General features: G+C 40.9%; 2 protein-coding genes across 4 annotated transcripts in view; one reads left to right on the top strand and one right to left on the bottom strand.

The window, feature by feature from the left end:
* Nucleotides 1–14,267: 14,267 nt before the first annotated feature.
* Nucleotides 14,268–16,933, top strand: tnfb (tumor necrosis factor b (TNF superfamily, member 2)). Its single transcript, XM_050046526.1, has 4 exons — nt 14,268–14,572; nt 14,695–14,749; nt 14,856–14,915; nt 15,143–16,933. Exons 1-4 carry the CDS (start codon nt 14,384–14,386, stop codon nt 15,598–15,600), a joined length of 762 nt encoding a protein of 253 aa, XP_049902483.1. The 5' UTR covers nt 14,268–14,383; the 3' UTR covers nt 15,601–16,933.
* Nucleotides 16,934–18,913: 1,980 nt separating this feature from the next.
* gabbr1a (gamma-aminobutyric acid (GABA) B receptor, 1a) overlaps nt 18,914–22,399 on the bottom strand; it is a 121,772-nt gene continuing 118,286 nt past the window's right edge. For all 3 annotated transcript variants that reach the window (XM_050047968.1, XM_050047967.1, XM_050047965.1), the window contains exon 24: nt 18,914–21,218. In XM_050047968.1, coding sequence (XP_049903925.1) covers nt 20,934–21,218 — 285 coding nt within the window. In that variant the 3' untranslated portion in view covers nt 18,914–20,933. The remainder of the gene's footprint in view (nt 21,219–22,399) is intronic.

Here is a 22,399-nt window from a genome sequence, read left to right as displayed (position 1 = left end):
AAGCTGACTTAATATCTCAGAGGTTGTTACACTTGAGTTACTGTGTGATTCACCCACTTGGTTGCCGATATCTTACAAATAAGGTTGACTTGACTTTATGTGCCGTGGCAAACATTCCCTTTGTGTCAGGCCCACACTTGCCCTTCACCTTATCAGTGTTCACACGACCTATGGGCCGCTCCAAGATGAGAACTTAGAGAAAGCAGGCAGTATGACATCACCTCCAACAGGTATCTTAGGCTGCCGACTTCCTCACACATTCTCCACAACACTTGCTCCTTTGTTCTGTTGTGTCTTTGTAGTTCTGTAGGGACTGTTTGTCAGGCTTGTCATTTGTGTTGACGTCTTAGCCGGGGCTCTGATGACATTTTGAGTTTCCCAGAGAAAAGAAAATGTTCTTATCTATGTGTGTCTGATGGTTCAGTGAGAGAGTAAAAAACATGATCATTAAAAGATGTGATGACATGATAAGATACAAGGAAACAAGGCACTTATGGCAGCAATGTGAGGGAGATTAGCATTAAGAATTCAACAAAATAACGGTGTGATGGTGTATTTTAAAACATTTCCTCCTTGTTGTCCTAAGCAGCACACTCCATTGGAGGGTTTTTATTTAATTTAAGGCTTCGTAAACCATTATGCCTAATGTGCAGGGCATCTTTGGTGTGTATCAGATAATTACATTACCTCTAATAGTGTCTTTTCCAGGCATTTTTACAATTATTGCTGGTTTACTTTTATCCATGATCACAAAGTCTCTTTAGCTAGTGCTAAAAGCCAAAATGTATTTCAGTTAACTAAGCTTTTATACACCAACATTTTTTTTTCTTACAGCAAAACAAAATATACTTTTCAGGAAGTGCAAATGTTGCACAGCCTATATGCAGGGCTGGGATACATACTGAGATCTGTTACTTTAATAGCAATATTTTTAATGTTTAAATATTCTCAGAGGAACAGTGTAAGAGACACTTACGCACACATTTATATTTGGTAAAAATGTTCATGTTGATATGACATATATAGGTTCTGCTATTATTTAAGTTTACACAACGGATTTTCTATGAATAGTGTATAGTACTGGACTGTACTAAAGTTATGTTTCAATTTACTTTATTTATGTGTTAGAATACAGTCACAAGTTATTTACCCCAGGTATGGTGCCGTAAGACACATGACAGTAGGAGATAGGAAAAAACCATGCATTTATATTGATTTGATCATAATAAGTTTTTGACCTTTTGAAGTATAATAACAGTTAATACCTGAGAATATATAGAGACAGGACTTGATCGATAGTGGACTGTATGAGATGTAATTTTGCAAGGACGTGGCCTGTTGTTTTGCTTAATTTTTTGGGATTCTCAATATATCTTGTTAAACTTCTTCCCTGCCTCACGTGAGTACTGTGCAACGGTCAAACGGGTCAAAACCAAGACACCTCACAAACTAAGGGGCCTAGGAAACGGCCACAATAAACAGAAATATTAATAAATCATACTTAAAGATATACTATGCAGGATTTTCCAAAAAGAACAATGTAAATACTCATACAAGGCAGCTGTGGCTCAAAGGTATAGTCGGAGGACCAGCAGTTCGATCCCCGGCTCTTTCAGTCTGCATGTCGAAGTATCCTTGAGCAAAATAATTCCATATGTGTGTGAGTGTGTTAAAAACCGAGGAGCAGGTGGCGCCTACACCAGTGTGTGAATGTGTGTGAATGGGTTAATGTGACTCGTAGTGTAAAAGGCACTTAGAGTGGTCAGAGTAGTGCTGTTCAAGTGCAGGTCTATTTACCATTTAGAAGCAATCCCTCTCAACTACCATTTATGACCCACAAGAAGTGTGTGGCAGTGTATTTTTCTGCAGAGAATCTGCCCTCTGCCTGTATTGACTTATTTCCTTCTTATTTTCTGTGTTCGGGACACTGCTGGGCATGTTCTCCCAAAGCGCTCAGGTGAGGACCTGAGGACCGTAAGCAGCAGGCATCCAAGAAACACAGCGCAGAAAAAACACAAATATAGCCAGGTGAAAAATCAAAGGAGAATGTATCTGGGGTCTGCTTCAAATTTTACTTACACTGGCAAGTGTGTTTACAAACAGTAACCAACAATCCTGCAGAGTATATCTGCAAACTATAAAAAAAACCTGCTGCAGTTTCGTCCCTGTCACTATATCATTATATTTTTGGATTATTATTGACACATTGACGTGTAAGCAGCATTTTACTGTATTACTGCAACTGATCAAGGTGGAGGAATTCATAAGGAAGAAACATAAGCTCATCATGTTTTGAATGTGAAATCTTCAGTATCTCAAACTTGTACTTGAGTATAGTACTTGAGTAAATGTATTCAGTTACAGTATGTTTGCTTTGAAATCCAGTGTGTGAGTCTTTTTAGAGTGATAGATAAGAGTTATGCTGCATTCACATGGAATCAGGGAGATAGCAGACAGCAAACCGGATGTCATTTTAGTGGATGAGGGTAAGATGTTAAAATAAGGAGAGGCCTGCAGAGAATACCAGCAACGGTAACAACTGACGGCATTGATGTCCAAAGTTAAAATCTTTTTGCTGTCCTCCAGGACGGAATTTACAACTAGATGTTACATAGCTCCCTTACGTAAGGAGCAAACATGGATGATCTGGGCAATTACTAGTAAAATTACATAACGCAATAAACAAACAGAAAATAATTGTATTGTGTGTATTTTAATCCTTTCTTTGTAAACTATATGGCATCTCATTGCAAAATACTGCCGTGCATATTTCATTTTCCCATCCTGCTATTCTGTCAGACTTTTCTTTTTCTTTTTCCCGTGCGGTCCAGAGGGTGTTTTCCATCTGCCGTCTGCCTGATTCCATGTGAACGCAGCATTAAAAGGAAACTTTGCCGATTTTCAATCAGCTTTGTATCGTAAGCATATGGTTAGTAGCCTATATGTTAAACATCCCTCCATCTTAGCAGCAGCCAGATCTCACTGCTCATTGGCAGCAAAAATCGTGTCATCCGGGAGATTTTCACTGGCTCTAGGGACGTTGCTCTAACTACGGATGGCACATCCACATTAGGACACAAGAGTTTGGAAGTGAATTGAGAAAGAAAGCCGCCTCTCTCTCTCTCTCTCTCTCTCTCTCTCTCTCTCTCTCTCTCTCTCTCTCTCTCTCAAACTCAGAACAAACTGAGACAAAAAGGTAAAACTACTCAGTGCTGACCAAATATAAATCAAGATTCTGTTACTGCACAGCCTACGTCTTGCCTCAAAGCTTTTAAGAAACATATTTTAGTGCACTGTTAATTATAATACGAGATCAGCTGGCTGCTATATATATATATATATATATATATATATATATATATATATAAAAGCTAAGATATAGATTATGTCTGGGTGTTTACACTGACACTCCTAATGTGTCTCACACTTCCTGCCTCATGCATGCTGCCATAAAAAGATCTGAATTTCATGAGCTGTTTTCATCAGGTGTAATTGCGTGTTTTTGTTGCATGCAACACTACAAAAGACGGGGGAAAACGTCTATCATCACTTCCTCTGTCTTGTCAGTGATGGTACTCCCAAAATGTTAATCATCTGACTTTAAGTCATGATGACAGGATGTACTTCCTGTATTCCAGTGTGTCTTTTTTTCTGTTTATACTTTTTGGTTGGTTAATTGTAGCTTGAGTCACATGTGCCTCCTCATGTTGAACCAACCGTTCATCATGTGATAGTTTAAACTGTCTGACAGAAAATACTAATAGCTGAAATGATGGGTTAAGTGTTTAAAAATGAAGATTTCTGTCTTTTTAGTGCTGTAACTTTTAAGTTTCCCATCTCATGAAGGAGGAAGAAATGAGGATAAAGTTACACTCATTTCAGCTGCTGCATCATTTGCAAAAGCAAAATCAACAAACTCTGCTCTGCTGCAACAAAGTTCAAACTTTGTGACCACAAAGATCAACAAGGCAACAAGCGTAGGAGGAATCTGACAAACAAGATATTTATGAAATGCAGGAATCTAAAGATTAGAGAAGTGGACCCAGGACTGGATTGTGACATTTAAATCCCCAGGAACCGGGGAAATCTGAAAACAATGCTTTCTGCCTCCCTTTACAATGTTGGGATGCCCTTTAGCAAGGCACTTTACCACCAACTTCTGCTGAAAGGCCAGCACTAGATGTGAAACTGAGAGTTTGTATGCTTTGCAAGTCCTCAAAGGTCAAAGAGAGTAAATGCTACTATAAGAGTACATGTCTTAGTCACACTGCAAATGCCTCTTAGTCAGTGACTGCATCTGGCCAAATTTTAGCTGAGAATTTCTGACACAGCCAAGACAGATTTATTATGATCTGTGCTTTGTCATGTTCCTATTGGTTTTAACTTCTTTTTTAACCAGTTTAATAAGGATGTCAGTTACTCACTGGTGGAAGAAGTAATCAGTTCCTTGATACTGTTTAATCAAAAGTGAAATTCCCACATATAAAACCAGAAGTAACCCAGTGTATTATCAGCAAAATGTGTTTAAAGTCAAAAGTAAAAGTAGTCAAAGAAAACAAAGTCTCTCTCTGTTTTATATTGACATATTTTAATTTATGCTAATTCTCTAAAGTTAGCTAGCTGTGGAGCAGAGATTCACATGATAAAAAGTGAGCTTGCCCCGTGATACAAGTGTTATACCACAATGTGTTTCCCCTCTGTGCAGGGTTTCCCCATGTCACTGTGTAAGCGCCCCCTTTGGTGGTTAGGTTTAGGTTGGGGGACACACCGGGAAACCTGAGCTAAGCTAGCTAGCTGGCTAACCTGCTAATCTCAAACTAAATAGCGACTAGACGACATTAGCGGCCAGCGAGTAAATTTAGGGAAGCGTCCAAAGAGCCAGACATTTCATTCAGGATATGGTGGAGATAAATTACAGCCAAAAGAGAGGAAGTGTCGGACTTACCTGCCTCAGGTAGCCAGAAACACGACACCAAATTAATGCTAATGTTGCTAATTATGCATGTAGCTGTTTGCTAACATTCAACTTCATAGATGATATGTCACAGCTGTGTTTCTAATAATAAGGGACTGTTCTTCATTTGTCACAGGAGGGGCTGGCTGGGGTTATTACTTTATTTATTTTTTACATTTATTTATTATTTATTTATTTTGTTTTGTTTTGTTTTTTTGGACTCTCTTCAAAGCTACAAATATTTTTCCCTGAGCCTCCCTGAGTGATTGAAGGAAAATGCATTACCCTTCGTCAACAATAAATTAGTTATTCAATTTCAATCACTTTGATGTTTGAAAGTTAAAAGTTGAAGACTTTGTGTACAAAGCCCCTAATGGTCTGGGCCCATCCTACATAGCAGACCTTCTAACCCCTTATTCTACGCCCAGGTCCCTCAGGTAAGCTCACCTGGGCCTCGTGGCTCGTCCAGACTTAAGCTCAGGGGTGATCGTGCCTTTGCTGTGTCTGCCCCCAAACAGTGGAGCAGCACCCCCCTTCCAATCAGATCTGCCCACACCATTGACTCGTTTAAGTCTAGGCTTAAAACTTACTTTTATTCATTAGCGTTTGGGTCCCTCTGATGTGGTTTCCCCTGACGCGTGCCTCTGTGTTGTGTCTCTAAATGTGTGAGCTGTGTATCTGACAATTACCGGTATGTTGCCTCTCACTTTGGTCAACGTGAGTTGTTTTTGAATGTGCTTTATAAATAAATTTGAGTTGAGTTGAGTTGAGAAATCCTAGAGTTAAATCCTTTTGTTGTGCATCCTGGGTTAGTTAACGCGGACAGTTTATATTGAGACATAGTTTAAAGTGATTTTTTTCGTTCGTCGCACATATCGTGTCCAATAACCTTTAGTAATTTGAGAATCCAATGTAAATTTTTATTTTTACAGTTTCCGGCTATGATAGATGGTGTAATTTTGGTGATTTTTAAAATAAATACAAAATACAACCATTTAAAATTGTATACCCTCCCCCAAGCCAAAATAAAAAACATAAGTCTGTCATTGTCACATTGTCTGACATGCCTTCCCCTTTCTGTACCACCCCTCCCTCCTCATAAGTAACAAACAGTCCCTAAGAAATGTAAAATTACTTTATATATCTATGTCTCTGGGAAAAAAATCTGTCGGGCTAAAGTCAACTCATTTGGGACCCTTTTTGGTAGATTGCAAAAAATGAAATAAAAACACCTAAAATTCTGAAGACTACCTTGAGTGTTGTTTTTAGTGTATCTCTGCTATATTTCTATAAAGAAAATATATTGCCTTGTAAAATACTTAAGAAAATATGGACCTTTAGACACATCAAGAATCCCTAACCCTTATAACATGGTCAGGTAAAATGGGACAGACATCTTTGTTTATTTCAGTTCAGTTATTGGTGGTTCAGTTTTCTTAGTGCCATGTAGAGTGCTCCAGGAATTGGCCCAAAAACCCAGACATTAGTTGACATTTTTGCATTCGCACTTCCCTCGTCTCAGAGTCAATGGTTTTTTTTTAAATGCCTGAAATAAAGTCTGTGGTTAACACAAGCTTAAGAGACTTTCATGTTTTGTTCTGCGACATAAATCACATCAATAAATACCCCACTTGTGAATTTTTAAGCTTTTAAATGTCTTAAAAAAGGCAGTTGCTAACAAGTGGCTAAAAGAGACTACGTTAAGTCATGCAACCGTGGGGTAGTTCGTTTGTGGCCTAACATTAGCTTTTTACTTCCGGTGATAGCATTTGGACTTCGAAATTCATTTAAGAGGTGTTTATTTCAGAAGATTAGCTCACTTGACAAAATGTGTTAAGTATCATCAACGTTAATTTGCCACAGATCTTATTTTCTACAAATCCGAAATCCAATGGAAAATCTCATACGTTTTTTGACGAGAGAACCAGGACGACGCTATGACATGGACTCATCTATACTTTTTAAGTGACAAGAAATATTGTAAATATGTGTCTGTAATATTAGAGGCAGACATTAACATTAGTCATGATTCTTATGGCACCTGGTCACCTAAAAACATGCTGGTTTCACTTCAAAAAAACATCCCATTTTACCTGAATGCACTAAGTCATCACACAAAACCCTTTCTCCTAAAAAGTAGTGTCATTTATAAAATTGCATCATCCTACCACCAATTTTGTCATTATACCCTCTCGTTTTAGCTGAAGCTCTTCTTACCAAACAAATAACCAACATGCCACATGGCGTACCTTGAAAGTCCTGCGACCAGTGATTTCATTTTTATTTCTTTTTTTTTCTTTTTTTTCAGACAAATCAAAATAATTGTTTAATGGAAACCACATTTGTAGCAGTCATGCAATGACCAGTTTGGTGACTGGCTGCTAATACTTAAAGAGGAAGAGATGTAAAACCTTATTTGTCCCATTTTACACGATGTCCCACATTACCTGACTTCACCCTATAGACTACTCACCAAAACTGAGATCTGGGCTCTAGGCGATATCACCGAGCGCAGCCAGACGAGGGAACAATGATCAGACAGTTGTGGGCCTAAACAGGACGACAGATTAGTCAGATTATCTCTTAACCACTGTATATGGAGGTTTAATTGAAAGTGAGAGCGCCCACAACGATGGTATCATCGGTATCAGTCTTTCATTACACAGAAAAACTGAGTGCGCACATCTACAGTACACAGCACTGTGGGTAAACGTTGAGGCAGGAAGTCAGTCTGTGATGTTTACAGCTGGCTCATAACTGTACTATTCATTTTAATTTTATCTGTCAAATAATTTTGACTATCCTGTGTTGATTTTTTTTTTTTTTAAACCTGTATGATTGTCCGATCACTTGAAATTCTTTCCCCATCTGACTTCTTTTTAGAGATGTTTATACCAGAAAATAACTTGTTGAATACAATATTATTATCATGATAAGAAATAATAAGAAAAACTAGAAAAAAAAGACCAAAATTGCAGTAAACTGGAAGTATCCTTTACAAATACAACTCCTTTTTTTGTTTTTTTTGTTCCACCAAATTCCACCAGGATGCATTTTGGTGTATTTCTTGCATTTTATAGAATACATATTTATTCTAAATTAGTGTAAATTACTACCCTATTCAATCGTACCTTTGTGCATATTACAACATTTGATCTCCTATTGATCTCAGGGTATCATGCTCGACTGTAATGTTCATTAAAATGAGCCTTAAATGTAGATGCAGACTGTGTGTGGGATCCATGTGCTCAATAATGAGCACATGAACACATGAGATGAAGAAGATGAAGAAGTTCAGCTTTAAAACAACCAATTAGCCTCTAAGGACTGAAAGTAGCCTCATCAGGCTCCGCTCTCACACAACATTTAAGACATATTTTAAATGAAATGCTCACCCACACATTGTTGAACAGCAACTTTCTAATCTCCTCTAACCTTTTATATATTTATCTCGAAGGCACTTTATCCCTATTAACCCACTAAATGTATTTCTTATCACTTAGTTAAATTGATTTTTTGACCCTATGAACCCTCTGAGTCTGGAAGCAGCTAATTTCATGGTTATGGCTAACAGATAATGTAAAATCCAAGAATCAGATAAGCACCTAATCTAATCTGATGGTTTTTTTTTAAAATAAGCTCCCGACAGATACAGAAGGAAAACATTGAGGTAATAGTAGGTAAAGTGTAACTTCTCAGCGGTGTGGCGTAGGTTTGTAGGCCACCAGACTATACAGTGTAGCGGCAACGGAAGCCACCTTGCATTTGTGGTATTTTGGCCCAGTTTATTCCCTTACACATCGACAGCACCCTCTGAGCCCACACACGGCAACACTGTAGAAGGAATGATGAGAGGGAAACCAGAACCTCCTTGATGTGGATTTTTTGTTTCTTCAAAAACTGGCACCTGTGATTGTGTCACCACATGAATGTGAAAATGAAACTCGTGGCATAAACGCTGCATCTTGTTCGCCTACAACAGCATCCTTCCTCCGCTTCCTCCCTCCTTGGCCTCCCCACCCTCCTTCCGCCCTTCTTTCCTCCATCCTCTCCTTCCTGCCCTGATGTAATCTTTGTCGGCACTATGGTTGAGCTCCGCTGCGTGATGACCCCACAATCCTGGGATTGCATGATGCAATCCATGAGTAAAATCAGCAAAGAACAAAAGAGGGATTTTTCAAAGTGTTTGAGATATCGCAGGGGGAGTTACATGTAGGGAATATGTCACCATATGATTAGGAGAGCACTGATAATGATTCAGGCTCACAGTGGGGAGAGGGAAAGGGCACCCAGATATGAAGGCTCAAACTGGAGAGGTTTTGTTACCAGTTTCATATTTCTCTGCTCCATGAAAAGAGGTATTTTCCTCGTGGAGGAATCCAGTGGGAGTTTGTGAGTTACACATTACAGATGACCTCTGACTGAGAAAGTGTGTGTTTTTGTCAGCTTGGAGGGTTCAACAGATACAGCAGGACAGAAAATACAGAGCACATTCAGATTTAAATAAAGGTCATTTTTAGAACAATTTTAGTGTATTTTATTTTTTTAACAAGAGAGAGAAAAGTGGTGGTATACATTTCTTGGTCTACTGACTTTGTGTACATATTTTCCTCTCATTTACCTAGATCCAGATATGACAGTGTCATCATTGTTTGCAGTGAAGGTGATCAGTTTCTCGCATTTCCCCTTACTCTTCAGGGAAAATGTCAGTTGTTCCACTGAGTATACCTATATCCTTTAAAGGTGCTGTACATGACATTCAGAGTCTGGGCTGAAATGTCTGCAGTGCACACAGCTCTCAAATGTATAAGAGCACAGTCACACATGAATGAAATCGGCAAATATTCACTTCCCATTCACATCACTTCAATCCAAGCACAGCGGCGAATAAACATTAGTGAAGCAAATTCACATCTTTGCATCACGAGGAGTCAACTTCGGCGAAGTTTGACCGACAAAGTCGCAGCCTCAACCCGTAGCAAAGGAGTGTGTGTGGAGGGGACATTGACAAACTGCCCCACATGAGAGATGCTGCCTGGCTGGCACTGAGTCAGGAGACAGGCATGGAACATAAGAAAATAGAAAATGCACCAATAACATAAAAATTTTAGGTATTTATTAGCAAAATAGCTAACATTAGCTAGCGATAACATTTCAAAGAGCCGACAATTTAATCATTTTATCCTGGTTCAAGTTAACAGAGGGCTATACTGGAAATACTGGGACCGCAGGAAGGACATTAGTCTCTGCACTGACACTTTCATTCTAGACTCAACTAAAACTCTTCTACTATCTGTCCTCATTGGACAAAGAGCTGTTTCTGTTTGTTTCTGATCAACATGTGAAATTCCTCACCTGCAGAACTCAAACTGGACCCTGACTGGAATTATTTCAGCCTCAAAGTAAAACAGTTTCTGATGAAGAATCAGTCATGTAGTCATCAGTGATCGGCTGCTTCTTGTTTTTTTAATCCTTTATTGTATCATACTTGCTGTCTTGTACTGTTCTGTCTGTAATTCCTTGTTGAGTTCTGAGGTTTGTGTTCTTACAGTACGTATTTATTGTTGAGTTTGTGTCTTGCACTGTATTTTTTATTGAGTATTCTGTATTTAAAAGGCCCACCTTGGGACAGGCATCGCAGATCAGCTAAGGCTGTAAATGCTGTAGTGTTGGGCATCATTTTATGGTATATACTTGTCCCTATACAAATAAGCATTTAACGCAGTAAATAAATATATTTAAAAATAGTTGTTTGCTGCCATATGAATGTTCAAAAATTTAGTTTAGGACTTTTTTTCAGCAAACCAGTGGAATTTACAGAGATACAGATCTCTAACGGTTAAATACACTCTCTTAAAACATGGTAATCTTTTCACATGACCAGAAAATGTGGGAGTGATTAGCAGAATATGTGTCTATACAATTAAATGTTTTACAATTTATTATTAAGGTAATGGGTGATAACAAAAATTTAGTCTTCCGACTAAGTTGTAGTTTGTAGATGTGTGTTGTGCTACATTTAGATCTGATTCCCTTAGTTTGACATATAGAGGATTAATGTCTGTCATGGTTATTATGAAACAACATTTGGGGATGCAGCTCGTATGTGAGCTTACTGTACAGTCTGAGATCGCCGGATATGATAACCATGAACTTAATGTGGTGAATCCTCTTATGAATAATCGAGAGGTGGTGGGTGAGTGAGCAGGAGGTACTGCATAGAAGCAATGTATGTCTGTTTGTGTGCGTGTCATGTGGGTGCATCTGATGATGATGATGATGATGATAACATCCTGCAACATCTTGCGGTCGGTTTGTGTTTGCATGTTGGAATAAAACAGTCAGACACGGAGGTGAGATTTCACACACGAGGAAACACACTCTCACACACTCTTAAGACTACAGTGTTAACGTTCAGCGTCACAGCACGGGTCCGGACAGGAGTCCAAGATACACAAACACACAATTCGCTCAAAGCCACACTGAGCCGGCCCTGAGCAAACAAACAGAGCCATCGGTACAATACAAGGGAAACAGAATGAGAAAGTGATCTCTAAGTGTTGCTAAAAACAGAAAAGCACTTATAACTGAAAACAGAAGTGAAAAGTGGACATTTCAGGCATGTGTGGTGAAAAAGCCCACACACTTAATGTTCTGTCCCGAACACAAAAAGTCAGGTGAGAAAGTGAAACGGGGAGACCGAGGCAGAGACCGTGGCCAATAATGAAGAAGTGTAAAAACCAGTTTGTTGAGCTGCATCGTGCTCAGTTATGAAACAGAAAGAGGACAGTTGCCAAGTTTTGTTTCAACACAGTTTTCTCTTTTGACATTGAGGTCAAATTAAAAAAAGAACTGTGTTTTGATGGGAGGGTGATATAGGGAAAAAGAAAAGCATCTCCAAAAACCACAATAAGGTTTTCCTGGGGCATTTTAGGAATTATTTATTTACTTAGTGATATTTTACATCTTACAATCCCTCCCTTATGTTTTTGTTTGAGCATATCTTTTAGTGTTTGAGCATATCTTAAATCTAAAAACAAAACAAAACATATTTTTAACTCTCACCTGTAGTGTTATTTATCAATCTAGATTGTTTTGGTGTGAGCTGTTGAGTGTTGGAGATATCACCCATAGAGATGTTCGCCTTCTCTCCAATGTATTAGACCTCGATGGCTCTCGCTTTGTGGTGCTCAAACCACACACACACACACACACACACGCACTCAAAACAACAACAACAAACTAACTGACAGACAAATCTGAAAAACTCAACAGCAGTGTCTCTCTCCAGAAATCATGACCCAGTTACTCGAGATAATCCACAGACCTTGTTGTGAGCAGTTTCATGCAGGAACTATGGGCATTTTTAGTAACTTTCATTTTCAGGTGCTAGAAATAATCATTATAGAGTACTTGAGTACTCACAAAAAGTCACATAAGAACAGGAATATAAATTGACCAACAACAGAAAACAAGTGCAAGTTTAAATTCATTTATTTAACAACTGGGCTTCAATTATCGTATTAAACCGTATTCAAAAAACAAACATAATGTCGCTGCTGTTCAGTTAGACGCAGCACGGAGGAACCGTCTCCACAGCGGCTCTCTTCCTGTTCAGTTCAACATCTGCGCGATTAGCATGAGCTAACACAGCAGCAGTGGCTAACATCCAACGCTGAGCCATTAAATGGTCCCAAAAAACAGACTCTGAGCTCCACCGCAGCCGTAGTCTCATGATAAACAGAGAGAGAGCAACAGTGGGACAAGAAGGCACTGAGCGAAGTGATACGCTGCACACAGCTCTACAATGAAATAAAATTGTATCCATTTTGAATAGTAAAAATATATAAAAGTCATGATCACATGTGGGAGGTTGGTTGGAGATTACTCTAAGTGAACAAATACTGATGTCCAAGCAAGTACTCCTCATAGGAAGTATTGTCTTTCTACTGAACAACACCCGCCAACCGTATCACTGCGCAGAAGGAAGTGTGCATCTACTGCTAGCTCACCTAGCGACACCGAGCTAGCTAACGTTACAGCTCAGCTGTGGAGGACAGGCTTGTGACAGCATGAGCCTCTTGTTCATGAGTAGATGCACACTTCCTTCTGCGTGGTGATACATTTGGTGGGTGTAGTTCGGTAAAGAGAAAATAGTTCCGACATTCATCTGCTCACAACAAGGTCTGTGGATTATCTTCAGTAACTGTGTCATGATTTCTGTAAAGAGACATTGCTGTTGAGTTTTTCAAATGGTTATTTTTTGGCACTTTGAGCACCACAAGAGTGCCATCTAATTACATTATATTAGAGTGTAGTCAGACATCTCTACGGCTGATATCTCCAACACTCCGCAACTCACACCAAAACAATCTCAACTGATAAATAGCACTGCAAGTAAGAGGAAAAATATGTGTTCTTTAACGTGGGGGTGAACGGTCCCTTTAATGTTGTTTTAAATACTTTTATGCAGTCAGATCTCTCGTGAAAATATGATCTTAACCTCACCAGGAGTCTGTGTAAAGCAGATGACTGTTCAGAGTTTAGGTATTTGGCGATGTATCTGTGGTTACTGAACCTCTACTTATACCGTAAACATAAAGATTTAGCATTTAACACACTAAACTGTAGTGATTAGCAGATATATGTAATTATTTATGTATTCAATAAACAACTACAAATCCAAAAGTGTATGCTGGTATTTTAAACACTCAAACATGTCCTTCTATCTGCTTACAACAAAATAGGTGATTAACAGGTGATTGTTTACACAGTCCACACATTTTTGTGGTATTTCAAAACATCTGGTCTGACCTCTGAATGTCGGTGAGCTGTGGATTTATGTGTAAACCACAGCAGTTACAGACAGAGCTTACATTCTGTGGGTGGCTCGAGTCAGTAATGAGCTCAATATGTTTTTATGACTTTGTGTGCAATGTTTGTGTTTGTGCACGAATGTGTGTGTGTGTGTGTGTGTGTGTGTGTGTGTGTGTGTGTGTGTGTGTGTGTGTGTGTGATACAACATTGTGTAATTTTTCAAAAACCCAAAAGTGGAGACCATTCACTTTCCCCATCCTGAAACCGCGACTCCCGTTGCGCTCTGGTAAAACTCCACTAAAAATTCTGTGACTTTTCTTTCCCTCTCAGCCGCGTCTCTTTTCTCTCCGTAGCTCGGGTCGCTCTGCTGCTGCCGCTGCTGCTGCTGGCTTCTGCACTGTCTCCGCTTACAGGGTGACATCACTGGAGTTTCCCTTCCGCAGTAGCAGCTGCCACAGCATAAATACTACAAGCTCTCTGGCAGAAGTTCACTCTTAACACAATAGCAACACAAAGAGAGAAGTACCACCACAGAAACAGCGTCCAGCCAAGTTTAGTTGGTAGATTTTTCTAAACTGCAAGAGGACTCTAAAGATCAGACTTGTGCACAGTATGGTGGCCTACACGACTGCACCTGGTGATGTGGAGATGGGTCCTGAGGAGAGGACGGTGGTGTTGGTGGAAAAGAAATCCTCTGCTGTTCGGATATGGAAGGTGTCCGTGGCCCTTCTCACTGTGGCCCTTTGTATAGGAGGTGTCCTGCTGTTTGCTTGGTACTGGAGCGGAAAGCCAGACATCACGGTAAGGACCAGCTCTGCCTTTCTGAATTTGACATTTTAAAATTTGGCATTTTCTGTCAGAGAAACAGAGAAAATGTCTTTGTTCATATCTCTAATCAGTGTTTTTTTTCCCCATCCATACAGACGCAATCAGGCCAAAGAGAAGCACTAATCAAGTCGGACACTGCTGAGAAAACAGGTGATTATATTCATGGGTCTCATGTGAAACAAAAAAATGCTAAGGGGGTTTTTGTGAGATGTACTTGGATTATTAGACAAGCTCACATTTGTCTTCCTCTCCTCAGATCCCCACTACACTTTGAGTCGAATCGGCAGCAAAGCCAAGGCAGCAATCCACTTAGAGGGTGAGTCACAGCTTACCTTGATTTGATCCTCGGCAAACAAAAGAGACTCTTTCTTTACCTTGTGTGTTAGTCAGGGGCGCTATAAGGAAGTTGTCCCACATGTTATTCATTGGCTTCATTCATTCCACTTTCCTAATGACATGCCTGTTGATTATTAAACACCCTGTGGAAAGAGGAACCAAAGTGTTGCAAGGCTGTAACAGCGCTTCGTCTTGCTCTGTTTCCAGGTAACTACGAAGACTGCGAGAGTTCGAAACACCAGCTCGAGTGGAGAAACGGTCAAGGCCAGGCGTTTGCTCAGGGCGGCTTCAAACTGGTGAACAACCAGATCATTATCCCACAAACTGGCCTCTACTTCGTCTACAGCCAGGCGTCGTTCAGAGTCTCCTGCAGCGATGGCGACGAGAAGGGAGCGGGAAGGCGCCTCATGCCTCTCAGCCACAGGATCTGGCGCTACTCAGACTCCATAGGCAGCAGAGCCTCGCTGATGAGCGCCGTGAGGTCAGCGTGTCAGAGCACGGCACAGGAGGACAGCAACGGAGACGGAAAGGGCTGGTACAACGCCATTTATCTGGGCGCAGTGTTTCAGCTGAACAAAGGAGACCGACTGTGGACAGAAACCAACCAGCTATCGGAGCTGGAGACCGACGAGGGCAGAACCTTCTTTGGTGTGTTTGCACTTTGAAATGACTCTTTAATGTGAAACAAAGAAAGTCGATACGAAGCTCTGCAGATGCCATACGTTTTGGCTTTTTTTTTTTTATGTATTTTGTTTTTAATTATTATTCATCTTCACAATGAAGTGTTTAAATCTCAATGGAGATAAAGCTTGTAGCCGAACAGGCGGTGCTGATTTTTTATTTTTATTTTTTTAAATCCTATAAACTGTAACAGTTTGCAATATTATTTCTATTTTAGGCACTTTTTTGTACATTATTTATGCTGACCTGAGATTGTAGACTTTCTCTGCTGTATCAGATACAGACACAGCTCTTCGTTGAGAGAGTTTAGGATTATGTACAGAACTGTTATCACGTACTTTTACAACCTGTGTATTTATTTGTATTTATTTATATTTAAATTGTTGGGATTAGGTTTTTAAGATTTTATTTATATACTTTATGTGCACATACATTGAATTAAAATGTGAAAAAAAAGTCACAAGTACGCATAATGAACTCATTTCATAGCTGAGATACCAAACAGAAATTTGAGTTGGCAAACAGCTCCAGCAGTAGCGCTCTCTCTCTCTCACACACACATACACACACACACATGCACTGCAGCGGGCTCGGTCTACTATTTGGCAAAAGTTGCGATGAAATTCCTCCACAGCCAGCAAATACTTCCTTTGTTAGATCAGACACGATGAGGGGAATTTCCTACTTTTTGTGCTGCTGCGGAGTGCTGTGTCAGGTGGAGGCCCACAGAAGCCTCAGCCCAGAGCGGGTTTTCCCCAGTGACACCCCCCCACCACCACTACCACCACCACCTCCACCCTCTCTCCCACACACAACCTCCCCCCTCCTCCACACCATCCTCCCTCTATTACCACATACTTCATCTTCAGTCAGCTGGAAAGAGACATGACATTAGAGGGTGTGTGTGTGTGTGTGTCTGTGTGTGTGTGACTGTTCAGTGTGTTTATGTGTGGGACTGCAGCACAGCTGGCTTCGTCACATTGTCATCATGTAGAAACCCACATTATACAAATGTCGGATGTACTTGGGAGCCATTTGTCTCCTTTAGTTTCTTTTTATCCACAGACATCCACTTATTGTCTCAGTAACGAGGTTCCCGCTGGCCTTCACAGCTGGTCACTGTGCTGAAAACCACTTCCCCCTCTCCATTTAATGATCTCTTCTTCTGGGTTTATTTGCTCTTTGACTCCCGCAGGCCGACCTGGAGAAAAATATCAAGTTTCACTGACAAATAAACTCAACCAGACAGAGTTAATTGCTCCAAAGGTCATTGTGAGTCAGAAAAGCAATAAATAACTGGTGACATCTAGTGGATGATGTAATCACACTCGTCTGTGTAACACACAGGATGTTGAGACTCTCAGGGAGCTGTTCAAAAATAGGTTCATGTTTTTAAAAAGATAAAATGATTTAAATTAAAGGAAGAATGTGTGAGATTTAGGGGGATTTAGGGGCAGCTCGTGGTGAGGACTGCAGAGACGTCTCCTGGTTAGAATTCCTTCAGTGTTCATTGTTCAGAAGGTTTTTAGTGGGAGCTGAATTATCCACAGAGGTCTCTTTCTCCCTCAAACAAATGGACCAGGTGATTTAAACCAGACAAAAGAATAGAGCAACAGAATAAAGCAGTATCACATTACAAATCAGTGTTTCTAGGAACAAGGACAAGAAACTGCTAATGTGTGCTCACCTTTTTTCTCTGATGTGTTAACATCCAGACGTTCAGGAGTTTTTTACGGGGAGCTTAATTATCCGCAGAGGGAGGTCTCTTCCTCTCCAAAGCCACAAACCCTGTGATTTAAACCAGTACAAGTACTGAATAAAGCAGTTTCATGTAACAAATCAGTGTTTCTCTAACACATTGAGCACATCTGAGACAAGACACTACTGATATGCGCTCACCTTTTTTCTGAATCAGACATTCAAGAGATTTTTACCAGTCTCTTCCTCTCCAGAACAAATGGACCTGGTGATTTAAACCATTAAAAAACACTAAATAAAGCAGTTTCACATAAAAACATTTAGTGTTTCTCATACGCTGTTTTGCTCGTCGGAGATGGGCCTCTAGCCCATCACCTGCTAATGTGTGCTCACCTTTTTTGTCTGTTAACATCCAGACGTTCAGGAGATTTTTACAGGAAGCTAAGCTATCCGTAGAGGTCTCCTCCTCTCCAAAACCACGGACCCTGCTTTTTAAACCTGTTAAAATACTGAATAAAACATGCTCATGTTACAAATCAGTGTTTCTCCAACACTGTTCAACACATCTGAGACAAGGAGCTGCTAATGTGCGCTCACCTTTTTTCTGAATCAGATGTCAGGGAGGTTTTTATTAGGAGCCGAATTATCCGCAGAGGTCTCCTCCTCTCCAGAACAAATGGACCAGGTGATTTAAACTGGTAAAAATACTAAATAAAGCAGTTTCACATAAATAAAGTGTTTCTCCTACACTGTTTTGCTCGTTGGAGATGAGCCTCTAGCTCTGTTAACATAACATCCAGACATTCAGGGGATTTAAAAAAAAAAAAATACCCATAGAGGTCTCTTCCTCAGACCCTGCAATTTGAACCAATAAAAAAAACTGAATAAAGCAGTTTCAAGGTCAAAAGGAGTGTTTTTCATATGTTGTTCAGCACAGAGGGGCTGCTAACTACAGTTGCCGATTTGACAATGTGAATGGCTCTATCTAGAGCCAGTGTTTGGTTTGTCTGTTCTGAGCTACTGTAGAAAAGTGTCGGTGCAACATTGGTAGACTTGTGGACAAGGACCTGCTCCCTGTGGAGATATAAAGGCTCATTCTAATGTCACAAAAACACAAGGTTCTTTTTTTCAGGTGAGTATTAGTCTGAGTGGGCGGAAGTTCGCTGCATAGATCAGCCTCTCATTGGGCGGAACGAGCCACCCGCTGAAGTCCCGCCCTACCACCTCCGGTTGTGTAGCAGTTTTCAACCGTTTTCAACACGTCCTTTACTAACTTTTGCGGTGTTTGATCTTGCGGGGATGTAGCCATTTTTCTGCCATGGTTCGCGTCCTGTAGGCGATATTTTTGTGGGCGTGTTACACCAAAACCTGTTTCCCCCCGGCAATATTTTTGCAAGCGCACCGTTGCTGTGGCACCGCCCAGAACGATTGTGATTGGTTGAAAGAAATACAAGCAGCCGGGGCGTTTTTTTCTCCAATCTTAAAGTGAGAGTCGGCCCAGCCAGACCTTTCTTTTCTTGAGAAAGGTCTGGTGAGTGAGACTAGGTGAGTATACTTATTATATTCCATTTCTGCTAATACTTCCCCCCAAACCACTGAACCTTTTGCATGGAATTTTTACTTTTTAAAACAGCATTACCTGAGCTGTAAAAAAAAAAAATCCACACTTTTAGGTAATTACAGTTTCACTTCAGTTTAACAGCACCGTGTTTTGAAAATCAACCCTGTAATTCCCTGTTTTTTATGTATTTCCACTGAGCTATCACCGAAACACAAAAATACCCAATGAAAAAACAATTATTTTATTTATGGTACCCATATATTTGCATACACATACTCTGAAATATATTAACATTTAAGATCTTAGATATAGTGAATACAAATATCCCCAAATCCATGTATATTGTCATATATGTGCAAGATAATAGAACATTTCCTAAATTATTTCTGCATTCATATGTTACACTATCTGATCCAGGTGCTGCACAGTTAATAAATATGGCCTATTTCATTCATATGTGTCCTCCTCCATACCCTGAGCTAAGATGTATTAGAATACCAGCAACATAAAGTGGAGTAACCATAGTTTGTTCAGTTTAAAGTGCACACTGACATTTATATCTTTAAAAATATTTGAGTTTTACCTGCTGATAACGCTCATCAGGTATCATTGCTTTATAAAATCTGGAAATAGCTCATGAATGAAATAGTACATCCAGATTAACTGCTGACTAAATACGGTTTGTCACATTACTTGACGTATATCCTTCTTTGATACATTTACAGTTCACCGAAAGGCAAAATGGGAAAGTAAAGTACAAAATAAATAAATTAGCATCCATCCAGATTGTCTGTAATGGGAAAACATGAAAAAAAAATCCTTTAAAATAAAAAAGGCTCACCAGATGGACGTATAACAGATTCACATGTATAAAAACTGTGCTTTCTCTGAATATCTACAGAAATAGCCATCGCAGAAGCCCCACATCTCACCGCACTGCTGCTGTAGAAATATAAATTGGCTTTCATTTTCAGGAGGCGGAAAGTAGAAACTATTCCTATGGCAAGTTGGAAGTTAACATCTCAAACCGTTTCTACCTACAAAATGTGCAGCTGCAGTGACTGTGGCTGCAGCGGTAGCCGCCATGTCTGCAAAATACATTAGATGCAGGATGAGGGGTTTATTTGATGGCTACTACTGTACTATACTGTGAAGTAGATACAACACAAATCTCAAAAAATACAGTGTAAAACATTATTTCAAATGGCAAAACTATCAAAATTGTCCCTATACATGAGCAAGCTTGGATCCTCCCTTAAAATGGGTCTAATATTCAGCAAAGGACTGGATTTGTAGGATGCAGTTTTGTACTTGAATACACAGTCCTGACAACATGCCAAGCTCCTGGGCCCCATCTAAATTATGGCTATTTAATAATGCACATTATCACTTGTCAGTGACACCAGTACTCCTCCCAGTCGAGCTCTTCAGAGGAAACATTGGGGAAAAAACTGTACATTGCTTTGTCCCTTTGTGAATTTCAGTTTTTCACAACTCTCCTGAAAAGTAAACGATTAATTTAACAACAACTCCATGACAAAACAGATCAGATACTACAGAACAATATAAATCACTACTGTATGTGCTTGCCTAGTCAACAAACTCGACAGACAAACGGTGGAGACGATATAGCAAAGACACAAACACAAAACGTTTCCTTTTCAGATCCTTGACGCCGTGTCTCCACAACAGAACGAGATAACGAATGAGGGAGAGGAATGATTGAGAGATCTATCTGTTCACATGGCCTTTGACGAAAGACCTCGAGTGCTGCTAGTCTGACCAGTCACAAGTGCCTCGCTGCTGGAGTTGAACACAGTGAGATCAAAACTGTGAGGACGGGTGTTACCTGCGTGACTCTCCCCGAAGCTGCCGAGTGTAAAGCACTCCTGTGTACTTATTTGTGCTTCCACGCCGTATTTTTAAAACAGTGTCACTACACCGCTGTGCTCATCGCCGAAACAAGTGAAAGCCACAGTGTCTCGTGTTTTGTGTCCCCTGTGTGTGTGTGTGCACTGTGCGACTGTCCCCCCCTCCCCCTCCCCCCCAGTGCCTCGCCTATTTATACAGCAGTGGGATCTGGCTGTTGTGACAGTGGTTGCGGCTCATCTTGCTGTCAGCCGGGTAGAGGTTGGAGGAGTTGGAGAAGGAAGGCGGGAGGGAGTGATTGTCCGTGGTGGGGTTGGGGTAGCCGGGAGGGGGAAGCAGAGACTTGGGATCTGGCTGGGAGGAGGGCGGCGGTGCATTGTGGTTCTGATTCTGTCCTGAGGAGGGTCGGCGGCGGTTGCGTAGAGCCTGTCGCTCAGCCAGCTGGTTGCGGAGTGCCGATACCCTCTCTTCTTTCTACAGACACAACGAGAGGAGAGAGAGATTATTGTAGTCATGTCTGCAGATTAAAATGCAGTGGACACCACCAGAGTCGGGTCAATTTCCAACTTTGTCAGTCCAGTCCGGTGTACAGGCAAACCGGCTGAAACGCCATTTGTCATTGTGACACGTTCTGGCAAATTCAAAAGGAGCTTACATGAACAACCTGTGCTGACAGCATCACAGCGCTAAATCCAGCTTGTATTGCATTAGTAATCAGCAATATGACAACGTGATGAACATAATATGTTTGTGTATAAACAGCGTCACTATTGTCTGACAGGCGGCGAGCTCAGCACTGGCAACATGAAGGAGGTCAAATCTCAGTAGACATGGGGGACAGACGAGATCAGCCAAAACATTAAAACCACTGGCGGATAAGGGATTAACATTGATCATCTTGTTACAATGCAATGTTCTGCTGGGAAACTTTTGGCTCCTGGTATTCATGTGGATTCTGCTTGACACGCAGCACCCACCCAAACACCACTGTGGACCCAGTACACCCCCAAGGCAAGAATACGCCTTGATCGCAGTGGCCATCAAGCAGAACAATGCGCCATGCCTCGCTGCAAAAACTGGTCAGGAGTGACCGAAGAACGTGACAGAGAGCTCAACGCATCGACCTGGCCTCCAATTCCCCAGATCCCAATCTGATTGAGTATTCTGGGGACGTGCCAGTACCCCCTTTCTGGATCGGACTTGGCTCTGACATGTCAAGGCATGGACACGGGACCTCTGGGGGTGTGCCCTCTTGGAGTCTGGCACTGGGGCGTTGGCGGTGGATCCTTTGAGACCTGTCGGTTGTGAGGTGGGGTACTGGCACGTCCCACAGATGCTCGATCAGATTGGGAGTTGAGGAATTTGGAGGCCAGGGTGATGCCTTGCACTCTTTGTCATGTTCCTTGGGACATTCCTGAGCAGCGTTTGTGGTGAGACATGGTGCATGTTCTGCTGGAGTTGGACCACTGCCATCCAGGAGTGTCACTGCCATGAGCGGGGGACTTGATCCGCAACAGTGTTTGGATGAGTGAAGTGCTTCAAGTGGCATCCAGTAGACTTATGCGGGCCCAGTCATGTACTGCTTCCTTAAGCAGGCCCTTGGTGAGGAAAATATGAATTACAGTGACACATCTTAACTACAGTAAACTATATTT

The sequence above is a fragment of the Epinephelus moara genome, chromosome 6 (assembly GCF_006386435.1).
Source record: "Epinephelus moara isolate mb chromosome 6, YSFRI_EMoa_1.0, whole genome shotgun sequence".
NCBI classification, from domain to species: Eukaryota; Metazoa; Chordata; class Actinopteri; order Perciformes; family Serranidae; genus Epinephelus; species Epinephelus moara.
Note: the sequence above shows the minus strand (reverse complement) of the source record. Positions and strands in the feature narration are given on the sequence as shown.